The sequence below is a fragment of the Phytophthora sojae genome (genome assembly GCF_000149755.1).
Source record: "Phytophthora sojae unplaced genomic scaffold PHYSOscaffold_2, whole genome shotgun sequence".
NCBI lineage: Eukaryota > Oomycota > Peronosporomycetes > Peronosporales > Peronosporaceae > Phytophthora > Phytophthora sojae.
Window position 1 is genome coordinate 9,550,592 of NW_009258116.1, and position 20,788 is coordinate 9,571,379.

At 53.1% G+C, this 20,788-nt stretch overlaps 8 protein-coding genes across 8 annotated transcripts; 7 read left to right on the forward strand and 1 right to left on the reverse strand.

Moving 5' to 3' along the window:
* Positions 1–1,825: 1,825 nt before the first annotated feature.
* On the forward strand, positions 1,826–2,985 carry PHYSODRAFT_345029 (hypothetical protein; the record flags this gene model as incomplete). Its single annotated transcript, XM_009522790.1, has 3 exons — positions 1,826–1,924; positions 1,953–2,022; positions 2,099–2,985. The coding sequence occupies 3 exons, from the start codon at positions 1,826–1,828 to the stop codon at positions 2,944–2,946; spliced, it is 1,017 nt and encodes a 338-aa protein (XP_009521085.1). The 3' UTR covers positions 2,947–2,985.
* A 1,688-nt stretch (positions 2,986–4,673) lies between these two features.
* PHYSODRAFT_416327 (hypothetical protein) lies at positions 4,674–5,637 on the reverse strand (the record flags this gene model as incomplete). Its single annotated transcript, XM_009522791.1, has 2 exons — positions 4,674–5,361; positions 5,399–5,637. Coding segments are annotated over 2 exons (927 nt in total), but the record flags the coding sequence as incomplete, so codon positions are not given.
* Positions 5,638–5,897: 260 nt separating this feature from the next.
* Positions 5,898–7,128, forward strand: PHYSODRAFT_479577 (hypothetical protein; the record flags this gene model as incomplete). The annotated part of the gene is made up of 2 exons (XM_009522792.1): positions 5,898–6,403; positions 6,441–7,128. Coding segments are annotated over 2 exons (1,194 nt in total), but the record flags the coding sequence as incomplete, so codon positions are not given.
* Positions 7,129–9,259: 2,131 nt separating this feature from the next.
* PHYSODRAFT_345030 (hypothetical protein) lies at positions 9,260–10,517 on the forward strand (the record flags this gene model as incomplete). The annotated part of the gene is made up of 2 exons (XM_009522793.1): positions 9,260–10,002; positions 10,067–10,517. Exons 1-2 carry the CDS (start codon positions 9,533–9,535, stop codon positions 10,515–10,517), a joined length of 921 nt encoding a protein of 306 aa, XP_009521088.1. The 5' UTR covers positions 9,260–9,532.
* Positions 10,518–10,751: 234 nt separating this feature from the next.
* Positions 10,752–11,965, forward strand: PHYSODRAFT_326777 (hypothetical protein; the record flags this gene model as incomplete). The annotated part of the gene is made up of 3 exons (XM_009522794.1): positions 10,752–11,171; positions 11,254–11,586; positions 11,669–11,965. The coding sequence occupies 3 exons, from the start codon at positions 10,752–10,754 to the stop codon at positions 11,963–11,965; spliced, it is 1,050 nt and encodes a 349-aa protein (XP_009521089.1).
* Positions 11,966–12,401: 436 nt separating this feature from the next.
* Positions 12,402–12,961, forward strand: PHYSODRAFT_391036 (hypothetical protein; the record flags this gene model as incomplete). The annotated part of the gene is made up of 2 exons (XM_009522795.1): positions 12,402–12,710; positions 12,851–12,961. Coding segments are annotated over 2 exons (420 nt in total), but the record flags the coding sequence as incomplete, so codon positions are not given.
* A 3,546-nt stretch (positions 12,962–16,507) lies between these two features.
* On the forward strand, positions 16,508–18,190 carry PHYSODRAFT_483300 (hypothetical protein; the record flags this gene model as incomplete). The annotated part of the gene is made up of 1 exon (XM_009522796.1): positions 16,508–18,190. The coding sequence occupies one exon, from the start codon at positions 16,508–16,510 to the stop codon at positions 18,188–18,190; it is 1,683 nt and encodes a 560-aa protein (XP_009521091.1).
* A 227-nt stretch (positions 18,191–18,417) lies between these two features.
* On the forward strand, positions 18,418–20,758 carry PHYSODRAFT_345031 (hypothetical protein; the record flags this gene model as incomplete). The annotated part of the gene is made up of 1 exon (XM_009522797.1): positions 18,418–20,758. Exon 1 carries the CDS (start codon positions 18,533–18,535, stop codon positions 20,756–20,758), a length of 2,226 nt encoding a protein of 741 aa, XP_009521092.1. The 5' UTR covers positions 18,418–18,532.
* Between the last annotated feature and the right edge of the window lie 30 nt (positions 20,759–20,788).

Consider the following 20,788-nt stretch of genomic DNA (forward strand, 5'->3'; position numbering starts at 1 on the left):
GATATGCTGTATTGAGTACGCTGGAAAATCGAAACTGAATATTATAGCTTTAACAACAATTATCCCTTGCTACATGTATTTTGCTTTGGGCTGTCGGCTACCACTAATTGATCTTGAACCGCTGGTGCTGCAGCTCACCCTTGCGGTTAACCGTGATCTAGGGTTTCGCGAGATATAGTCCAGCATCATTAATAGTGCTCTCTTGCTGCTGGTGTGTAATTGCCGTTGATTATCTTGACCTCGCGATAGATAGTAACGTTATTTGCTGATAATGAAGCCTTCATCGTGCAGCTCCACCAGTGTTGCTAATTGCTTATTGGTTTGATGACCTGCACGGGTTAAACTGAGAGTCTAAATTGCAACGGTCGCGAACACGCCCTTAGCCCTCAGTTTGCTTCACTACACTACAAAAAATAGTAATGGTGATTGATAAGATCAATTAGAGGGTGGGGACGTCGGCATGAAGTGGAGACTCCACTGCAGGGTGTCGACCCCCGAAGCAACTCAACGGAGCAACGCGACTGAGATGCTCCATTACTAGTAGCAGGCAATACTTAAACCAAATACGCATCTCCTTAACAAGTTGTATACAGCTTTAACAAGTAGTATATTGGTCGCAACCAGGACCCGAAAAACCCCGCGAGTGCGGGGGGGTTAAAACCCACCTTTTTCGACAAAGTTGGGCGGGTGATTGAATCTATCTGGGGGATTGGGTGAAAGTAGGTGGGTTTTCTATTTTTCATAAAATTCAACAATATAGGCTTCTGATTGGCTCGTTTGGTCTCAAAATCATAAAATAATTTATCCTTGGCCAACTATTGGACTGTTTGTCCTAATATTTGCACTGTAACTCTACATTATAGGCAAAAATAAAACCTGATAAACCCAAATATGCTGGCGTAGGGTGGGTGGGTTGCCCCAATATTGAATTGTTCCATTAACCCCAGTGAAATTTATCCTACGAAAAAGGATCAAATCCTTTGTTGATGTGGCACACACGCAGGCCGTTTTATCCTAGCGAGGCCGCCGTAGGATAAAAATGACTTGGCGTTTGTATCGGAGGCGTCTCCCATCTTATCGGTCGTGTCGCATTTGACAAAGCCACCGATGGAAGCATAAAATTGTAGAGGTATTCAGACTAATACTCAGCTCAAGTCTAAATGCGATTTTTATCCTAGCAGATCGGATAAATCTGGATTTTTGATAAGCTGTTAGAGACACTTTTCATGCGGCAATTTCGCAATGATGGACAATGAGAGACACCAAGTGGACACTAGTATCTAGTAGAGGAAGGAAAAGGCTTTGTGTGTGTGGCTTCAGATACTCGTATTTCAGCAGTCGTTTCTGTAAAAAGCGCTAAACTTTTGATCCTTTCTTTTATCCTACGGCCAGGCTCACTGGGGTTAAGCAAAAAACCAACTTTTACAACCCTGAGCGTAGCACTTGCGTCTTGCGGACGTAGTAGCTTGTCTGCTTGCTGTCAAACTGCATGGGCAGCTTCTTGGGAAACTCCCTAGTCGTGGTCTCAACCCACCTGGGCGCAGCTCCGGCTTCCATTATCTCACTTGCCTCGGCGCTAGCGCCGCTGGGAAATGCTCGCGGTCAAGGAGGGAGGGAGGAAATGCGGTCTTCTTACCCTTTTGGGTTTTTCATGGTTTTAAAACCTATTCAAAAACGGAGCAAAGGGTGTTTTTATCTTTCACCACCTCTTATTTTGCCACCCTAGTCATTTTATCCCACTTGCGGTCTGCATCTACCGGTATCTATGGGTGAGAATTCTCCCATTTGCGATTTTCTGCGGGTGGAAACGCCAGACCTTGAGAGAATGGAAGCCGGAGCTGCGCCCAGGTGGGTGGAGACCACGACTAGGGAGTTTCCCAAGAAGCTGCCCATGCAGTTTGACAGCAAGCAGACAAGCTACTACGTCCGCAAGACGCAAGTGCTACGCTCAGTATTACGCTCTGGTTGTCTACCTGCTCAAAGTGGAGAACGCTAAGGTGGTGACGGTCACGGGGACACCAGGTGAGGCGGCCTATGGGTCTTAATCAAGCGATTGTTCTCAATGGATTGTGCTAAAACCCGCTTGTGTTTGGCACAGGGATCGGCAAGTCTGTCTTCTACGCGTACTTCTTGGAGCGCTACAGCTACGAGAACGAGGACATCACGATCATCACTGCCTCGTTTGCGAAAACCGAACGATCGTCAACCAAGGACCAAGTCGTCGTATTTAAAAAGGGCAAAGCAGTGGCCGTCGTGAAGGATGTCCAGTCAGCAATGGATGCTCTCATCCTGGAAACCGTGGATGAAGCAGGGGATAAGCTCCTGTACCTGTGCGATGGCCCACCCGATCAGATCCCACGGGCTGCGCAAATGGTCTGCTTCACGAGTCCAAGTGAGAGGTGCTTTGACACTCTCCGGAAATGGCCAGCATGTCCGAAGCTGTTCATGCCATTGTGGGATCTCGACGAGCTCCAAACTGCCGCTGAAGTGCTCAACTTTCATTCGGATACGACGGATACTCAGGGCCCTGAAAGCATTGGGGACCTGATCGAGCAGCGCTACCGAATTTTTGGTGGCGTAGCTCGTGAATGTCTGTCCACGGACGAGAATGTTGCCAAAGCTCGGCAGAAAGAGATGGAGAGGTTCATCGACCAGTTCCCAAATGAGGATAATATGGGAAGCCTTTTCAACATAGCAGAGGCCAAGGTGGTGCAGCACGGTATCGGTCACTACGTTCCGAGCTCAGAAGACCCGGCGATATATACGCTTTCGTTGGCGTCCGAGTTCGTCAAGCGGTCGCTATTTGAACGCTGGAACAGGCTGGAAAACATCAAACGGACCAAAGTTTTTCGGAAGTTGCAGGGTGTCTCGGATGCCGCTTCGTTTTGTGACGTCCTGTTCGACGAATGTGAGAAAGCAAACAGGAAGGCCAGCACAGAAGCGTGATGGAGCCAGCAAAAGGGACACAAGTTAATTCTAAACTTTAGCTGGATCTTCCTGCATGAACATCAGGAGAAGAGGATGTGCAGCCACGGATCTGTCTGCAGTTGTGTGAGCTGTCTTGACAAGCTAAATTGCTCATGAACATGGCTACCGCCTTTGTGTTTGATGCTTGTGATTCATGAGGAAACCTGAATCAATAATTGGTTGATGAATTGGTTGTTTGTGAATGGATAGATTGATGGATGGAGACTGGCATCCGTAGTTTCTATTCTTCGCGACACCGTAGTAGATATTACTACGGGAGGGGGAGGACGCACAACTTCTCCAGAAACAACAAGTCCATTGTCACTGGAAAGGAGGCGAGACGCATCGCCAGTCAACGCCGGGGGTGCAGAAACCACAAGTTCAGCTGAAACGCTGCAAGAATATCTGTCCAACTGGACATCGTTGGCAGTGTTGCGAGCGGAGGTGTCATCTTCGCTGGCTGTATTGTGCGTGGAGATGTCACCTTCGCTGGTACTGTTTCGTGGTAATGAGGTGTCAGCTTCACGGGCATCGTTGCGTGACGATGAAGTGTCTGCTTCGCTCTGTCGTAACGCGCTTCGAACATTTTTAAACTTAATCGTGAAGGATGAGCTTGACTTTTTGAGTGCGCCCATCTCCTCTCTAGTGATACTTTATCAAATGCTCGAACTCCACCGCAGACACAGCTCGCGAAGTCATAGAGTCTACAAAACGCCAGTCGTTTCTGCGAGACAATATTGGTCCGTCGAAGAGTGTCAAATAGTTGTTGCTGCAGCGCTCGCTCGTGGTCGGTTGCTCTACCAGTGCATTCTGCTTCATTCCGAAAATGAAATAAGATTTTCCGCGTGTTTTGAAGCTTGCTTAGACTCAGCCCGCACTGCCTTGACTTTTGTTTCGAGAGTACGATAACTGTGCCGATACAGTCTAATGCGTGCATTCCTGTTCGAAGCGACAACAAGGTTGAACATGATGGTGGTCACCAGCACGCAGTCCGCCCAAGTTCTACCACATTCCTTTTGCTCTCGTAGAACTTGGCGCAGGAGCTCGTGCTCTTCTGGCGAGAACCCGGCAGCTCCCTCTGCACTATCTTGCTCCATGCGAAGCGAATGCATGAATTCTACACGATCAACGGTTCCACACTGTAGTGTAGTTGCATTCTTGAACAGCAACTCTTTTATCGTGTGGAGATGTTGTCTTGGCCGCGACAGGTTCGTCTCTAGGCCCGACGCATCGAGGTCAGCGCAAGCAGATATCTGCTGCCACGACGTGAACGCAAAGTCGCGTTCTGTACTCGAGCGATATTGCGGACGAGGTAGAGAAGCTGAAACGAGGTTCGACACAAACTCTTGCTCAGCTGTATCTGCAACTAAGCGCTCACCATACAACTTGCACACTGTGGCAGCACGACACGCCGCTATCAAATCAATATTCTCCATGCGCGGATTCCTACCAAAGCGAGCCCCAACGTTGAAGTTGTGCTGCACGATAAACACATCTAAAATGCGCAAACCAAGTTCAACGCGCACCTCACGAGCCAATAATTTTTTCAGAGCGGAATGAAATCCTTCTAATTGACTTGTTGATACTACTCGAACCGGAGGACCACCACCTTCATTGTACACGTTCTCAGCAACATGCAGCTCACCCAAGCTGATCTGAGCAATGTTGTGCTCGATGCAATTCCTCCATTTCTCTGGAGTACACCCCAACTCGCTATCACTTATCTTGCTAAGCACTGCTCGCAAGTTAGCTTCCATTTCCACCGGGGGTCTTAACTCACGATCTACGTCATACATCGCACTTGACAACTCCTGGCACAGCAACTTCCGCTTGGGTTTTGACTTCAGCTTTTGGCTGAAGCGTTGAATCACATGGAAAGGATCCTGTTTGACAACGACAGAATCGCCCAGCGCTTCCACAACGAATTTCCGCACGGCTGCCGCATTATCAGAGATGAAATAGCAGTCGCCGTCTGCATCGAGCTGCAGTCGAACGTCAGAGAGTAGTTGCATGGTCTCATCTTTGTTTTCGGAGCTCGTCAGACGCCGACCAACTATCTGCCCGATTTCATTTTGCAACAGAAGCAACATTTTTGCGTCTGCTAGATTATCACGTTGTCCATGACCGCTCCACAGTTTCAATCGTTTGCAGAACTTCACCGAGTGATCAGCACGCAGGACCTTCTTCACTTTGGTCTGCTTCATTACTACTTCACACAGAGAGCCGTATAATTCAGTGTACGCCAACCAGGCGTCGGTCATTGAGCTTTGTGACACCACCTTGTTTTTTTTCAGGTATGCATCGACGGTGGGCGGGATCGGCGGCAAATAAGCGGCATTTTCGCGGTACTTCTGGCCGACTGCATAATCAAACTTTGAGAGCAACTCGTAGTACCTGTTGCGTCAACGTCTCTCCAAGTGACTCAAAGCACGCGATAATCCATTGGGAGAGAGAATTTTGTTCATGAACGTGCTCCATTAACCGCTTAGAAAACTGCATTTTCTTGGTAATGACGAACGGGAGATGTACTGCCACGTCTGGGTTAGCCTCGAGAAAGCTAGAGCTCAACGTTGAAAACGTCCTGGCCTTTCCGCTTGCAACTTTGCGGGTGCACTGGTACTTCACATAGAGAACATTATACTTGTATCCGACGTCCTCAATGACACGCTGCTTCCTCTCTTTCACGTTAGGCTCACATTGACATCTTGGCACCACACAGAACGGACGCTTCCATCGTCTTCTTGCTTCTGGAACCCACACCAACACCGGCCGAGAAAAAAAAGAAGCCAAGCTTGCTCCACACGATACAGATTCAGGAAAGACAATCTGAGGTGGGAACGAACACGTGTCTAGATTCGGCTATCTCCGGCGGAGCGGCTCGAAGAGTCGCTCCACTCTAGATAAATTCGGCGGATCAACAATTGGGTCCGATGTGCGAGCAAGCTAGCGGTGATTTAGTACGAGATCCCGACGTTATCCCGCTCAATGAGAGAAGAAGATTGGTACAACAGGCTCTAGACACGTGTTCGTTCCCACCTCAGATTGTCTTTCCTGAATCTGTATCGTGTGGAGCAAGCTTGGCTTCTTTTTTTTCTCGGCCGGTGTTGGTGTGGGTTCCAGAAGCAAGAAGACGATGGAAGCGTCCGTTCTGTGTGGTGCCAAGATGTCAATGTGAGCCTAACGTGAAAGAGAGGAAGCAGCGTGTCATTGAGGACGTCGGATACAAGTATAATGTTCTCTATGTGAAGTACCAGTGCACCCGCAAAGTTGCAAGCGGAAAGGCCAGGACGTTTTCAACGTTGAGCTCTAGCTTTCTCGAGGCTAACCCAGACGTGGCAGTACATCTCCCGTTCGTCATTACCAAGAAAATGCAGTTTTCTAAGCGGTTAATGGAGCACGTTCATGAACAAAATTCTCTCTCCCAATGGATTATCGCGTGCTTTGAGTCACTTGGAGAGACGTTGACGCAACAGGTACTACGAGTTGCTCTCAAAGTTTGATTATGCAGTCGGCCAGAAGTACCGCGAAAATGCCGCTTATTTGCCGCCGATCCCGCCCACCGTCGATGCATACCTGAAAAAAAACAAGGTGGTGTCACAAAGCTCAATGACCGACGCCTGGTTGGCGTACACTGAATTATACGGCTCTCTGTGTGAAGTAGTAATGAAGCAGACCAAAGTGAAGAAGGTCCTGCGTGCTGATCACTCGGTGAAGTTCTGCAAACGATTGAAACTGTGGAGCGGTCATGGACAACGTGATAATCTAGCAGACGCAAAAATGTTGCTTCTGTTGCAAAATGAAATCGGGCAGATAGTTGGTCGGCGTCTGACGAGCTCCGAAAACAAAGATGAGACCATGCAACTACTCTCTGACGTTCGACTGCAGCTCGATGCAGACGGCGACTGCTATTTCATCTCTGATAATGCGGCAGCCGTGCGGAAATTCGTTGTGGAAGCGCTGGGCGATTCTGTCGTTGTCAAACAGGATCCTTTCCATGTGATTCAACGCTTCAGCCAAAAGCTGAAGTCAAAACCCAAGCGGAAGTTGCTGTGCCAGGAGTTGTCAAGTGCGATGTATGACGTAGATCGTGAGTTAAGACCCCCGGTGGAAATGGAAGCTAACTTGCGAGCAGTGCTTAGCAAGATAAGTGATAGCGAGTTGGGGTGTACTCCAGAGAAATGGAGGAATTGCATCGAGCACAACATTGCTCAGATCAGCTTGGGTGAGCTGCATGTTGCTGAGATCGTGTACAATGAAGGTGGTGGTCCTCCGGTTCGAGTAGTATCAACAAGTCAATTAGAAGGATTTCATTCCGCTCTGAAAAAATTATTGGCTCGTGAGGTGCGCGTTGAACTTGGTTTGCGCATTTTAGATGTGTTTATCGTGCAGCACAACTTCAACGTTGGGGCTCGCTTTGGTAGGAATCCGCGCATGGAGAATATTGATTTGATAGCGGCGTGTCGTGCTGCCACAGTGTGCAAGTTGTATGGTGAGCGCTTAGTTGCAGATACAGCTGAGCAAGAGTTTGTGTCGAACCTCGTTTCAGCTTCTCTACCTCGTCCGCAATATCGCTCGAGTACAGAACGCGACTTTGCGTTCACGTCGTGGCAGCAGATATCTGCTTGCGCTGACCTCGATGCGTCGGGCCTAGAGACGAACCTGTCGCGGCCAAGACAACATCTCCACACGATAAAAGAGTTGCTGTTCAAGAATGCAACTACACTACAGTGTGGAACCGTTGATCGTGTAGAATTCATGCATTCGCTTCGCATGGAGCAAGATAGTGCAGAGGGAGCTGCCGGGTTCTCGCCAGAAGAGCACGAGCTCCTGCGCCAAGTTCTACGAGAGCAAAAGGAATGTGGTAGAACTTGGGCGGACTGCGTGCTGGTGACCACCATCATGTTCAACCTTGTTGTCGCTTCGAACAGGAATGCACGCATTAGACTGTATCGGCACAGTTATCGTACTCTCGAAACAAAAGTCAAGGCAGTGCGGGCTGAGTCTAAGCAAGCTTCAAAACACGCGGAAAATCTTATTTCATTTTCGGAATGAAGCAGAATGCACTGGTAGAGCAACCGACCACGAGCGAGCGCTGCAGCAACAACTATTTGACACTCTTCGACGGACCAATATTGTCTCGCAGAAACGACTGGCGTTTTGTAGACTCTATGACTTCGCGAGCTGTGTCTGCGGTGGAGTTCGAGCATTTGATAAAGTATCACTAGAGAGGAGATGGGCGCACTCAAAAAGTCAAGCTCATCCTTCACGATTAAGTTTAAAAATGTTCGAAGCGCGTTACGACAGAGCGAAGCAGACACTTCATCGTCACGCAACGATGCCCGTGAAGCTGACACCTCATTACCACGAAACAGTACCAGCGAAGGTGACATCTCCACGCACAATACAGCCAGCGAAGATGACACCTCCGCTCGCAACACTGCCAACGATGTCCAGTTGGACAGATATTCTTGCAGCGTTTCAGCTGAACTTGTGGTTTCTGCACCCCCGGCGTTGACTGGCGATGCGTCTCGCCTCCTTTCCAGTGACAATGGACTTGTTGTTTCTGGAGAAGTTGTGCGTCCTCCCCCTCCCGTAGTAATATCTAGTGAGCACATGGACATACTTCGTCAAGAAGCGGAAAAATTTAAGGGTACATGTGGAAAAGCTGCTCACCTCATGAACGTGTTCAACCAGTACTACCCGAAGTCTGTGTTGACCCCCAATCAACTGCGAATGAGGATCCGAAACAGCACACGAGAGTCAACCCACGCAGGCGCTCCAGGCGAAGCACAGACCACGCCTGATCCGGAAGTGCCATCCGTCCGGGAGGTGCCACACAAAACCAGAAACGGAAGGCAATCTCCTGCCCCGACTGCAGGCAAAAGCACGTGAAGTGCGACGACAGCAAAACCCCTCAGTGCTTGAAGCTGGTTAGCAAGTCAGCAAACACGTTAGACAGCTATTTCTCCACTCCATCTTAAGGTTAATACACTAGCTTGCAGCATACTCATGGATACGTACTCGGGCCTGCGGCATTTCCGCTGCTCCATGCCATTGCTGGTCACTGCCCTCGTTTTGAACTGCGTTGTCAAATTCAGCTTGCGTCGTATAAAGCATCCTGATTGGCTAATAGCATACTAGGGAGTTAATCGGGAAATCGGGAACGTGGTCAACCTGGTCCAGGTGGTCCGGATGGTCAAAGTGGTCCCGGGAGTTTCCCCTCTATCTTCAACAAACCCAATAAATCCCGTAGCAGAACCGATTCCACACACGTCGCACGTCATGGTCGTGGAGAAACCCGCTGAGGTCGCGCAGAAGATCGTCCAAAGCTTAGCGGACCTCAAGCCATTCCGTGCACTTGGCCCCCAGTCACGACTGTAGCCGAAGCACCACTCGCCGTCTGCGTCCCACGTAGCAGCAGCCTCTCTATCTTCAATAACAATCCGAGCTGGCGTTTACCACCTTCTCCTCCTCTCGTTCGTGTGTCGTGTTGACTCGACACTTCCAAATCCTCGCGGATACACCCCCAAGCAGCCTTCACAACTCAATTGACCACCACCTCGTCATGTCCAGATCGGCCACGCTGTTATTTGCACATGGCGGCGGCTTCTGCAAGGACACGTGGGAGCCCATTGTACGTCGCCTTCGAGACTCGTCGTTGCTGCAGAGCGTGAGTACGCGCTTCGTGAGCTTCGACTTCAAGTATCACGGCAGCAACCGCGACGAGTCGGTGGCGCCGCAGCTCGACCTCAAGAACCCAAGAGGACCGAGGGTGCACCACCCAGCTGCCGACCTGACTGCGTGGACGTCGGCCGAGGTGCTGCAGCACGCGCGCGCTATTAAGAACGAGAGTGTCGGCACGCCGTTGATTGGGATCGGCCACTCGATGGGGGCGTCGGCGATGTGGAACACGGAGGTGCAGCACCCGGGGACCTTCGACGGACTCATCCTGTTCGAGCCCGTGTGGGGCAAGCTCAACTCTGACGTCGTCACCAACTTCTTGGTGTCGATCACTCTACAGCGCGAGTCGTCGTGGTAGGATGCACTACAGTAGAGTGAGTGTTGTGTAGTTTTGGTAGAGCTAACATCTTTATTACAGGCCTTCGCGTGCGGCGGCGGCGGAGCATCTGCGTAATTTCAAGAACTTTGCGGCGTGGGACCGCGAGTCATTGGACGCGTATATGAAGGGAGCGCTGGTGGAGGACGAAGCATCGGGGAGGAACGTACTGGCGTGTAGTACGGGCATTGAGGCCTCGCTCTACTGTCACAAGCTGCTGAATATGACGAATGAGCAGCTCGCGCGGCCCAAGTGCAAGATTTTCTTCCACTACGGCAGCCGCACGAAGATGTTCCTGCCCGAGACCTTCGAGGAGCTCAGCAGCAAGTGGCCGCACATCTACTCGCTGGAGGAACCGATCGCCAACTCGTCCCACGCGATGGTGTTGGAAAAACCGGCAGAGTCCGCGATGAACATTTTGGGCAACCTGCAGGAGATGGAACCGTTCTCTAAACAGAATCAAGGGGATGTAGCGAACGCCTCGCGACTGTAGGCTCTCAACGCCAAGCGAATGTCACGTATTGGCGTTAATCTTTCGGTTTAGTGAAGTTTTCACTGCTCCTACCTCGAGTGTGTGTGATGATTACGAGGTTCCAGTTGAAGCGTTGGTATCTTTTGGCAACAATCAGACTTCTTGATTACCACTACGAAACCAGTGCTTGCGTGAGTGAAGTTGTCATCGAGGTGAGGCCCGAGAGCGATTTTTAGTGTCACTGGGTCATTTACGATGACGAAGACGTCACCAAACTCGACCGACACTTTGCTTGGAACCGCATCGTCGTGGATGGAGCTGCTGAATCAAAACACTGTGACGATGGGATATGGCGGCTCGAAAACCTGCGCTACAGATCGAGTTGGTGAGGCTACAGTACCGCAGTGCTCGAAGCAGAAAAAGCGACTACTCAAGAAGATCAAGAAACGCCGAACGACGTACGATATCCGCAAGCAGCAGAGGGGTGACCTGGTCGCGGAGGTAACCAGGCTGGAGAATCAGCTCGAGCTGCTCAAACACCGGATACTCGAGGAGCAGGGGGCAGCAAATACGACCATTAAACGTACAGAACCAGCCAATGCGGTGTTACGTGAATGTGTTCAAGAGCAGCACGTGTCGATCGCTGGGATCCAGGGCATGCTCGTCTCTCAAATGGTATGTTGTACATATACCGCACGTCTCTTCACTTCTTCGTACGCCAAGTTTCAACATACTTTTTGTTTGTTGTCACTTGCAGCAGCAAAACTTGTCGACATTGCACCCCACGCACGATTTCATCCAGCTGGGAGCCAACCGTTCAGAACGTCGCACTACCTTGGAGGCAATGAAGAATCACAAACTAAGGAACGCTAGGCGATTCATTACCGCGTGGAGTCGCGAGTTTGACACGAGATCAGCCTTTTCGCAAGAAGACCGGTTCGAATCCGCTGACGGTGGGTTTTCGGTGGTGCGGTTCGACAACGCACCACTCCCTGGCACTTCCGTGAAGGCTGCGTTTGACGCTATCATCTACGCGATGCAAAACGTCGACATCATCATCTCCGAGCTGTTCGGCAGCATCACGATCCGCGTCAGACATCTCCCAGATTCGTCTCGTGTCGTCGACCTCACATGGAGCAACAGTCGAGTCCAACTCGGTCGTTTTCTCCGAGTTTGTCGACAATGCTGACGGATGCCATGGAATCGTGGCTGCGGACTTCGTGGACTCCGACGAGCTGTATCCCTACCTCCCAGCGGAGCGTGTTCGTCGAGACACGACCACGATAGTGCCGGTCCAGTCTTCACAAAACCTTGTTGTCGGCACGCGGTGGACTTTATCAAAACTCATGAGCTCAGACCTCGATATCTCCCAAGAAGGGATGAATGAGCTGAAAGAAATTTCCATGACCTGGGGCGACACGATCAAGAAGTGCATTGTGCAGTACCTAGCGAAGGATAAAACTGCATAAATTGCTGTAACACCCAGCATTACCTGCCAACACGCATACATTTACCTGTCATTTTGCATAATTTGTTTTTTTTTCGGACATGGAAGCGCTGCTGGGGAAGTCGTCCACCTTGCGCTCGTTCCTGCAGAGGTGAGCGTAGTAGGTTCTACAGTAGCTCGATACTCTACCGGCAATGCTGACTAATTGAGTATTGTATGGTAGTGCGGCGCAGGAGCGCAGCGCCAATGGGGACACAACACTACAGCAGAACCTCTCGCTGGAGACCGGCCATGACATCTCCTTCGCACTTGACCACACGTTCCTCATCCAGTCAGGGGTAGAACGGTTCCCCCGAGCGCCATGGAGTTGTGAGACGAATATATCCCTCGTAGGGCAAAACACGCATAAGGGAGAGCAGAATGCTTTGGTTTGGGGTACTGACTGTATCATTTGGTGTTGTGGCATTCAGACGGAGTTGATCCTCCATGTCATCGAGCGGCTTCTGGCTCGGAAGCGAGCGATGAACTGGGAGGGCGCGAACGTTCTGACGCTTGGGTACCGAGAGGTGACGCCAGGGGCTGCAGGCCACCGCGTCACGCAGTCCAACGCGATCATGTGCTACTACCCGAACACACTCGTAGCTGCTCTCAAGAAGCCGCTGTGGGGATCACTGCACCAACTCATGGGCGACGACCTCATGACGCATCTGCTGCTGAATTACACGATCATTGTTCAAATTCAAGGGGCTCCAGGGTCCTACATGCAGGTATTTGCTTACTGGGGCAGAAGGCGGGACTTCTGTACGATGCTGACCATGTATGTGTTGCTGTTGCTCGTCAGCTCACTGGAAAAAGTCTGCGTCAGCAGAATCAAGTGACGTCCAAGGCTGGCGCCGATAAATCCAAGCGTAAAGTGTCTATCAACGTTGTGATGTATGCGCGTTATTTCCAAAAGGATCGCGTGTTTGCGAGCTCCCACGTGCTGGTAAAAGCGTCCAAGACGGGCGACCCGATCAGTCGAACGGAAGCGTCTCGAGTGCTGCAGTCGATTTTTCCCGAAGCGGCAGGGCAAAAGCGACTGCCGAAGCGACTGATCAACCTCATTCCGATGGTACAGGCGATGGTGTCGAGGTTCAAGGCGTGTAAAGTTGAAGAGCTTTCTGAAAAGGTAATCCCGGTGCACAAGGAGTTCCGAAAGTTCATGGCGGAGAACCCGAAGATCAAGGTAAAAGTTGCAGAGAAGGCTGCTGAGGCGAAGGATTCTTCTCAGCCCATTCTACCTCCGATCGTGCGCAAAGCGCTGGATGACGGGTATTTGAGCCAAAGTGAAGACGTTATCGGGCCCACCGGTGATCGGAAGCGCAAACGGAGAGAAGAAGCTATCGAGATGCTATCTCACGTCTCGGTTGGATCATTGAAAAACGATCAGAATAAAGCTGGGCACGCTGGTAAGAGGCATAAGGCCGCTGATGAGACGAACGCCCAGCGCAGTTCCCACGGGACCTCGGACCTGACCAAGCTGCAGCAACACAAAGAGGATATCAAAAAGTTGCTGGCCTTTTCGGTTTCGAAGAAGAAAGTTTACCGGTTGGTGCGTAAGCTCGTTGCTGTAGTTGTCCCAAAAGAACTCTGGGGTAGCAGCGACAACAAGAAGAACTGGAGCTGCGTCAAGTCGATGCTGCGCAAACTCATATTCTCGCGGAAGTTCGACGTTTTCTCGCTGAAAAAGGTAAGCTGCGGACTTTGTAGTTTTACAATTTCACCTTTACTAACGCTATATTCTGTCAAGTGTGCGGAAGAGTTTCAAGTTGTGACCGTGGAGTGGATGAATCTGCAGCCCGGCACAAAATTCTGGTATGCTGCTCTCAGTCTCCCTAGCACAAGTAGGGTCCAAATGCCTAATCTATCATTCAATGTGTGTCTAGTCCTCCCAACGAACGAGTCAAGCGTCAACAGCTATTCGAGGACTTGTTGTGGTGGGTAATCTCATCGCTGGTTTTCACACTGCTGCGAAACTTGTTTTACATTACAGAGGCAGAAGGGATGGCAAACGAGATCGCATATTATCAGCGTCCGGTCTGGAATGTGATCAGGTACGTACGCTTACATAACAACGTGCTACTCAGTTCTCATTTACTTATTCAATTTTTTGTGTAGCACTCTTGTGTTGGATGATTTGGAGGGAGGAATCCTTCAACCTTCGAGCGAACAATACCGCCAGTTATCTACATCTCGACTGCGGCTGCTTCCGAAATCTAGTGGAATTCGACCATTGATGAATTTATCGACGCCTGTAGAGCAAGGCAAGGTATCAGTAAATCGATCTATGGAGGCAGTTCACCGAGTGCTGACTTTTGAAATGGAGCGCCACCCAAAGCGACTTCTTGGAGCCTCGGTCCGAAACATTGACGAGATCTACAAGCGCCTCAAGCCTCTCTTTCGCGAAATTTCAACTTGTTCGCGTTGTGCAGAACGGCGACGTGCATCCGGTGGAGATACCCCGATGGCTTACTGCGTGAGTGTCGACGTCGAGCGCTGCTTCGATACAATTCGGCCGCGGAAGCTCTATCAGATGCTCAAGAAGGCGATACAAGAGGACGAGTATTTGATCCGGAAGCATTGGGTTGGCCACCAAATAGCTCCGACGTCTGCAGATAGTGACGAGTCACTACCGTTCTTCTTCAAGCTGGAGCGTCCGGCGTATCCGTCTGGAGAACTGCTTGGCTTTGACGACCTGGCCGCTCAGTCAACGAAGAAGAACTCGATGTTCGTGGACGGGGTCATCTACGACTACCTCACCAAAACGAAAGCGCTCCAGTTGCTGAAGGAACATTTGTCTGCGAACGTCGTCCAGATCGACGGCCACGATTACGTCCAGCAGTGCGGAATCCCCCAAGGTTCTGTGCTCTCCACGACATTGTGCAACTTGTACTACGCCCACTTCGAGCGTCGCGTACTCCGCAAGCGACTCCCAGAGGTATGCGACCCAGCCATCGTACCAGTCGATTGCTGCCAGCACGAGGAGCTTTTCCGATACACCGACGACTTCATGTACATTACGACGGAACTCAAGAGAGCGCAAAGGTTCTTCGACGTCATGCACGAGGGAAACGAGGAGTACGGGTGCTTCGTGAACCTAGCCAAGAGTCAAGCGAATTTCAAAGCTGTCGATGGAGAGCAACACGCTTTGGGCTCGGGCGTGTCAGAGTCAGAGCGGTGCATCTCGTGGTGCGGCATGCTGATCGATCCCAACAACCTTCAGCTCTACGTCAACTACGAAAAGTAAGTGAGATTGAGGCAAAGCTGCTTAAAGGTTGACTATCTAATGTGTTATTTTGCAGGCTGAGCAGCTCGCTGCTTCAAGGGTCGATCCCATTTAACGAGACGAAGGCGGCGCAGGGTTTTTTCGTGACCAAAGTGGTGTCTGCGATTCGGCAGCGTTGGCACGCGCTGTACTTCGACCCGGAGCTGCTGTCGTCCGACACGATCCACGTCAACCTGTTCCAGATGCTCGTCGTGGCCGCACACCGATTCACGATTCTCGTCGAGATGCTGCCCTTCGTGAATCGCGACATGCTCTTCTTCTCGAACAGCGTCCGCCGAATTCTCAAGAAAATGACCAAGGGCATTCACCGCAGCCTCGAGGCTGCCTCGGAGTCCGGTCAAATGTCCCAAGCTGGAAAAAGTGTGGGTGGTCGTCGCAAGGAATCACCCAAGTTGTCGTACCAGGCACAGAAGCACCAGGTACGGATGATACCTACGTCAAAATACTTGGGATATTTCCAACTGACACGCTCATTTTTTCACGCAGGTGTGGACGATTGGTCTTCATGCCTTCCAACTGACGCTTCAAGCCAAGAGAGACCGAACCAAGGCGGCCAAAGGCTCCTCTGGACGACGTTCGTGTCAGTGGCAAACTCTTCTGGACGCACTTCGAACCGAGCAGGAAAATTTCAAGCAGCGAGCAGCGAAAATTCAAGGTACATGTACAGGTCCTGCCGCTGATCTCGAGTGGCTGATGCAAGACCGTCACAACGCGGCCATATTGAAGCGGTGCCTCCAACTCGACTCGGCGCAAGCTGCCATCAAGGCGCCAAGTCCGCCTTAATCGATCCGACTGTCGCTGTGCCGTAACTTCAGCGAGCTGTCGAAGTTTGTCAGCACTCTTCCTGAAGGAAGCTCCTTCGGTTCACTCCGGGCGCAGAGACCCGGCCGGACATTTGCAATGCAACGAGGATTTGCCATCAATCCGGTGTCGGAGTCTGTAACGATACGGAGGCGCCAGGTGTTGGCTAGCGCTGCACTCACTGCACATTGTGAAAGGGTGGGTGAGTGCTCGAGCAGGCAACGCTGGATAGACCCCTCCAGCTGCTCGCGCAAACTCAGCGAGGAATTGACGATCGGTCAAGTCGCCGTTATTCCGTGACTGGCAACCAGAGGCTCTGGTCCAGAGCTGAACAACACACGCCGTCCATCTTGGCTTGGTGTCGTTCGCAGGCACTCGGCTGACTTGACTTGACTTGTCCTGCGTGGCGCCTTCCTTCGTCTCTCGGGTCGTGCGTGGATGGATGATTCGACCCACTACGACTGGACTCTGACCTATGTGATCGTGCTGGCGGTGGCCACGGCCACGACGGGCACGACGCTGCTGCTCTCGTTCAAGCACATCAAGGTGGGGGACTCGGCCGTGCAGTACATCACGTACTCGGTCTGCCGCCTGTACTTCGTCTACTCGCTGGCGCGACTGCTGCTCTACGTGGGCGTGCTCATCAACTTCGACGGACTGCTGGACGCGCTGGACGATGGAGAACTCATGAGCGCACGCGCCGTGTACTCGGACGGGAAGCAGTTCAAAGCCATCGCAGTGACGGTGACGCTGATCGGAGACTGCGCGTTGCTGTGCACGACCTTCTTCATCACCACGCTGGCGTACGAGATGAAGCGCCTCATCATCAAGTCCATGGACAGAGGCCCCAAGCGCGAGCGCGCCATCATCCGGCAGTACTGCTTGCGCGCGTACATCGTGGCCGTTGTGTTCGCCATTCTAATGATCGTATCGGCCTTCCTGCCGTCCGCCAAGTCGGAGACGCTGCAAACCATTGCGTTTTGGTTCGAGCTGGTGTGTATCTGGGTGTCTGTGCTGTATCCGCTGTACGCTACGGTGTGGATTTCTAGACAGAAGCGCACACGGAGTGCAGTGGACCCGGCGTCGCTGCTGCTGCACCAGCGCATCAAGACGTTCGTGATCGTGTACTGCGTGCTCGTGTTCCCGTCGTGTATCGTGGAGGTGCTGGTTCGCCTCGTAGACAGCGTCCGGATGGAGTGGGTGGGGCTCACGCAGATCCTATACTACCTCTCAGGCGCAGGTACGGCCTTCGCGATCGGCATCAGCGTCACGTGCTGCTTCCGCGCACTGCGTCCGCTCATGTCGTCATCGGTGTACGAGCAGCTCCTCGAAGGTGGCTACTTCCCTGACGAGCTCGGACTACAGGACGTGATCGTAGAAGCCCCTACCCGTCGACCGATCTTCGTGGTGACCGACATTGAAGGCTCGAGTCGACTGTGGGCGGGGAACGCGCAGGCCATGGCCGAAGCGCAGTCGATCCACGACGACCTGCTGCGGCAGCAGCTGCCGCGCTTCCGAGGCTACGAGATCACAACCGCGGGCGACTCCTTCCAGCTCGCGTTCCATTGCGTCCGCGACGCGATCGGGTGGTGTGTCAGCGTGCAGGAGAAGCTCTTGAAGGCGCCGTGGCCCGCCGCTCTGCTCAAGTACGACAACGCTGCGCGCATGTACGACATTTGGACGCGCTTGGTGTTCAACGGGCTGCGGGTGCGCATGGCCATCCACGACGGCGACGAGCGGCTCGTGTGCTCTCGACACCCGACCACAGGCAAGATGACGTACCTCGGGCCTAGCGAGATGATGGCGCGCGAGATGAGCGAGATGGGACGCGGTGGCCAGATTGTCATGAGCGCGTCGGCGCTCGCGGTCTACAAGGAAGAAGTGCTGCAGTTCCCGCCGAGGAGTGCTGGGAGCGAGGACAAGTTCAGGGTCAAGCCATTCCGAGCTTTCGAGCAGCCCGAGTGGGGGATCTCCGTCAAGATGCACGAGGTGGTGTCCACACGCATCGGAGACCGCTTCAACGCGCGCTTGGAGCGCATCAACGAGCGGTTGCGCTTCCTCACGCACTTCCGGAGCGAGGATTCGTCTACACGCAACGCCACGACCGCCATATCCGTATGATCGAGATATCGCCGCAACGTTGCACCAGTTGAAGTTGTACAGTTATGATTGCAGCATAGTTTGTGTATACCTAATCAGAACTAGAGAAAATAGAACTCACATAGTCAGCTCCTTATAAACGGATACTTCTTCAAAAACCCCGCTACCTACCACGAACAAATGGACTGTACATCTGTTCGTAGTATCGCTCCCTCTGGCTTGTGGAGCAGTTCATCGTCACTCTACCGCTGTTCGCTACGTCGGACTAGAATTACTTCCGCCCCGAGTGTCCCCCAGCGATATACATACGCTCCCCCCAGTGCCTGTACTGCTAGATACTAAGCCCCCTGCATCGGTAGAGTGATGCGGCGTCGGGACAGCGACCTGCTGTCGCTGGTGCGGCCTCCGCGGAGCCACTCGCGCCTGAGCTTCAGCCACAGCCACAGCCACAGCTACAGCCAGTGCAGCAGTCGCAGCCGCAGCGGCAGCTTCGAGAGCGACGTGCGCTGGTCCGAGCGCGCCTCGAGCGTGGCCGGGAGCGACCTGGACTTTGGCTCGGAACTGCTGGACGTGGACGACCTGCAGCTCCTGCAGCAGCAGCACAAGCAGCAGCAGGCCGAAGGACATGAGACCGTGCGCGTCACCGTCCGCTTCCGACCGCTGCTGCCCAGGGAGAAGAGCGCCACCAAGTCCGCCTGGACGGTGCACGCAGAGACCGGGACGGTGGAGGCAGCTCCGGCGGTTCCGGGCCAGAACGCGCGACGCCGAGGCGTCTACGCCTTCGACGAGGTGTACGACGCCCAGCACTCGACCAGAGCCATCTACGACGGCCTCGCCAGGTCCATCGCCCGCTCGGCGCTCGACGGTATTCACGGGTCCATCTTCGCCTACGGACAGACCAGCAGCGGCAAGACGCACACGATGCAGGGCACGGCGCTGCGGTCCAGCAGGAGGATGACGCTACCTGACAAGGAGAAGACGGTCGAGACGGAGGAGGACCGACGACCCGAGGACAGCGACGGACTCGTGCAGCTGGCGGTCAAGGACTTGTTCGACGAGATGGCCAGGAGGTCCGATGTCGAGTACCTGGTGCGCGTGTCGTACCTGGAAGTGTACAACGAAACGGTCAAAGACTTGCTGGCGCCGACGTCCACCGCCACCGGGAAGAGGAGAGACTCGACTGTTCACATCAGAGAGCACCCGGTCACGGGCGTGTTCACGGACAACTCGGAGAGGGTCGTCACGGATGCGCGCGGAGTGCTGCAAGCTCTGCGCGACGGAGAGAAGCAGCGCGCGGTGGGCGTCACCCGCATGAACGAGCGCAGCAGTCGCTCGCACTCGATTTTCCGTGTCGTAATTGAGTCCAAGACGCGCCTGGAGTCGCCCGTGCCGACGGAAGATGACGCTGATGTGGAGCGTGTGCACGTCGGTTGTTTGAACTTTGTGGACCTGGCGGGGTCGGAGAGCGCGCGTGCTGTCAGTTCGGGCGGCAAGCGGCTCACGGCCGAGAGCGCCAACATCAACAGAAGTCTACTGGCCCTCTCGAGGGTCGTGGTGGCGCTAGGTAGCAGCAAGTCGTCGAACCAGCAGGACCACATCAACTTCCGCGACAGTAAACTCACGCGCATCCTGCAGCCGTCTCTCAGTGGGGCTGCGCGCGTGCTGTTCGTATGCTGCGCGTCGCCTGCGCCTGCTTACATCGAGGACACGCGCAGCACGCTCAAATTTGCCAGCCGCGCCAAGCGTATCAAGGTGAATGCATCAGTTAATGAGGTGGTGGACCAGCGCGCTCGCGCGCTGATGGAGCTGGCCCGTGAGAACCAGCTTCTGCGTCAGCAGCTGGATGCTTTGGCTTCCGCCAGTCGCGATGAAATGGACGCGATGGAGGAGCACGCAGCTCGGCTGCGTATGCGAATTGTATCGCTGGAAGCTGCTGCCGCTGCTCCAGCATGGACGTCGTCGGTGGTGATTGCTCCAGCTGTGGATACCGCACTCAAGAGCAGAGAGAACCGACAGCCTGAAGTCACTGGACTGGAAGGAGCCAACTCGCCTACGGACTCGGATAACCAAGCTCTCGAGCTGGAACTCTCTGACGATGAAGGCACGGAGGTTGACAGCCAATTCGACTCGCCGACTGGATCGCCTCTGCTGGTGGCGGACGCGGCATGTCCGACTTGTGAGACTCTTGACGACGCTCTGGAGATCGCCAAGACTCGTGAGATGGAGTCGTATCTACGTATTGAGGAGCTGGAGCAGCAGATCGCGCGTCTTCAGCGCCAGAATGGAGAAGATGGCACTGAAGCTGATAAAGAGGACGAGTCCACAACCGAATCGCAATGCGTGTTGGACGTTGACGTTGAGGACGACGAAGCGGATGAAACGGAAGCGCTATCCGGGAACGGGGGACTGGGCAGCGTTGTCCACGCCAGCAGTGTGAGCCTGGCAAGTGCAGCGCTGTTGGCGCTGGTGGTCGACTCGTTGAAGAAGCGCAGTCCTACTGAAGCTCTCGCGATCGTGGTGATTGCGCTTACATGTATGGGGATCATGCTGGCAAGTTTCGCGTGGAACATCGCGACAGCAACACTCTGATACTCGCCGTTTTTGCTGGACCAGTCATTT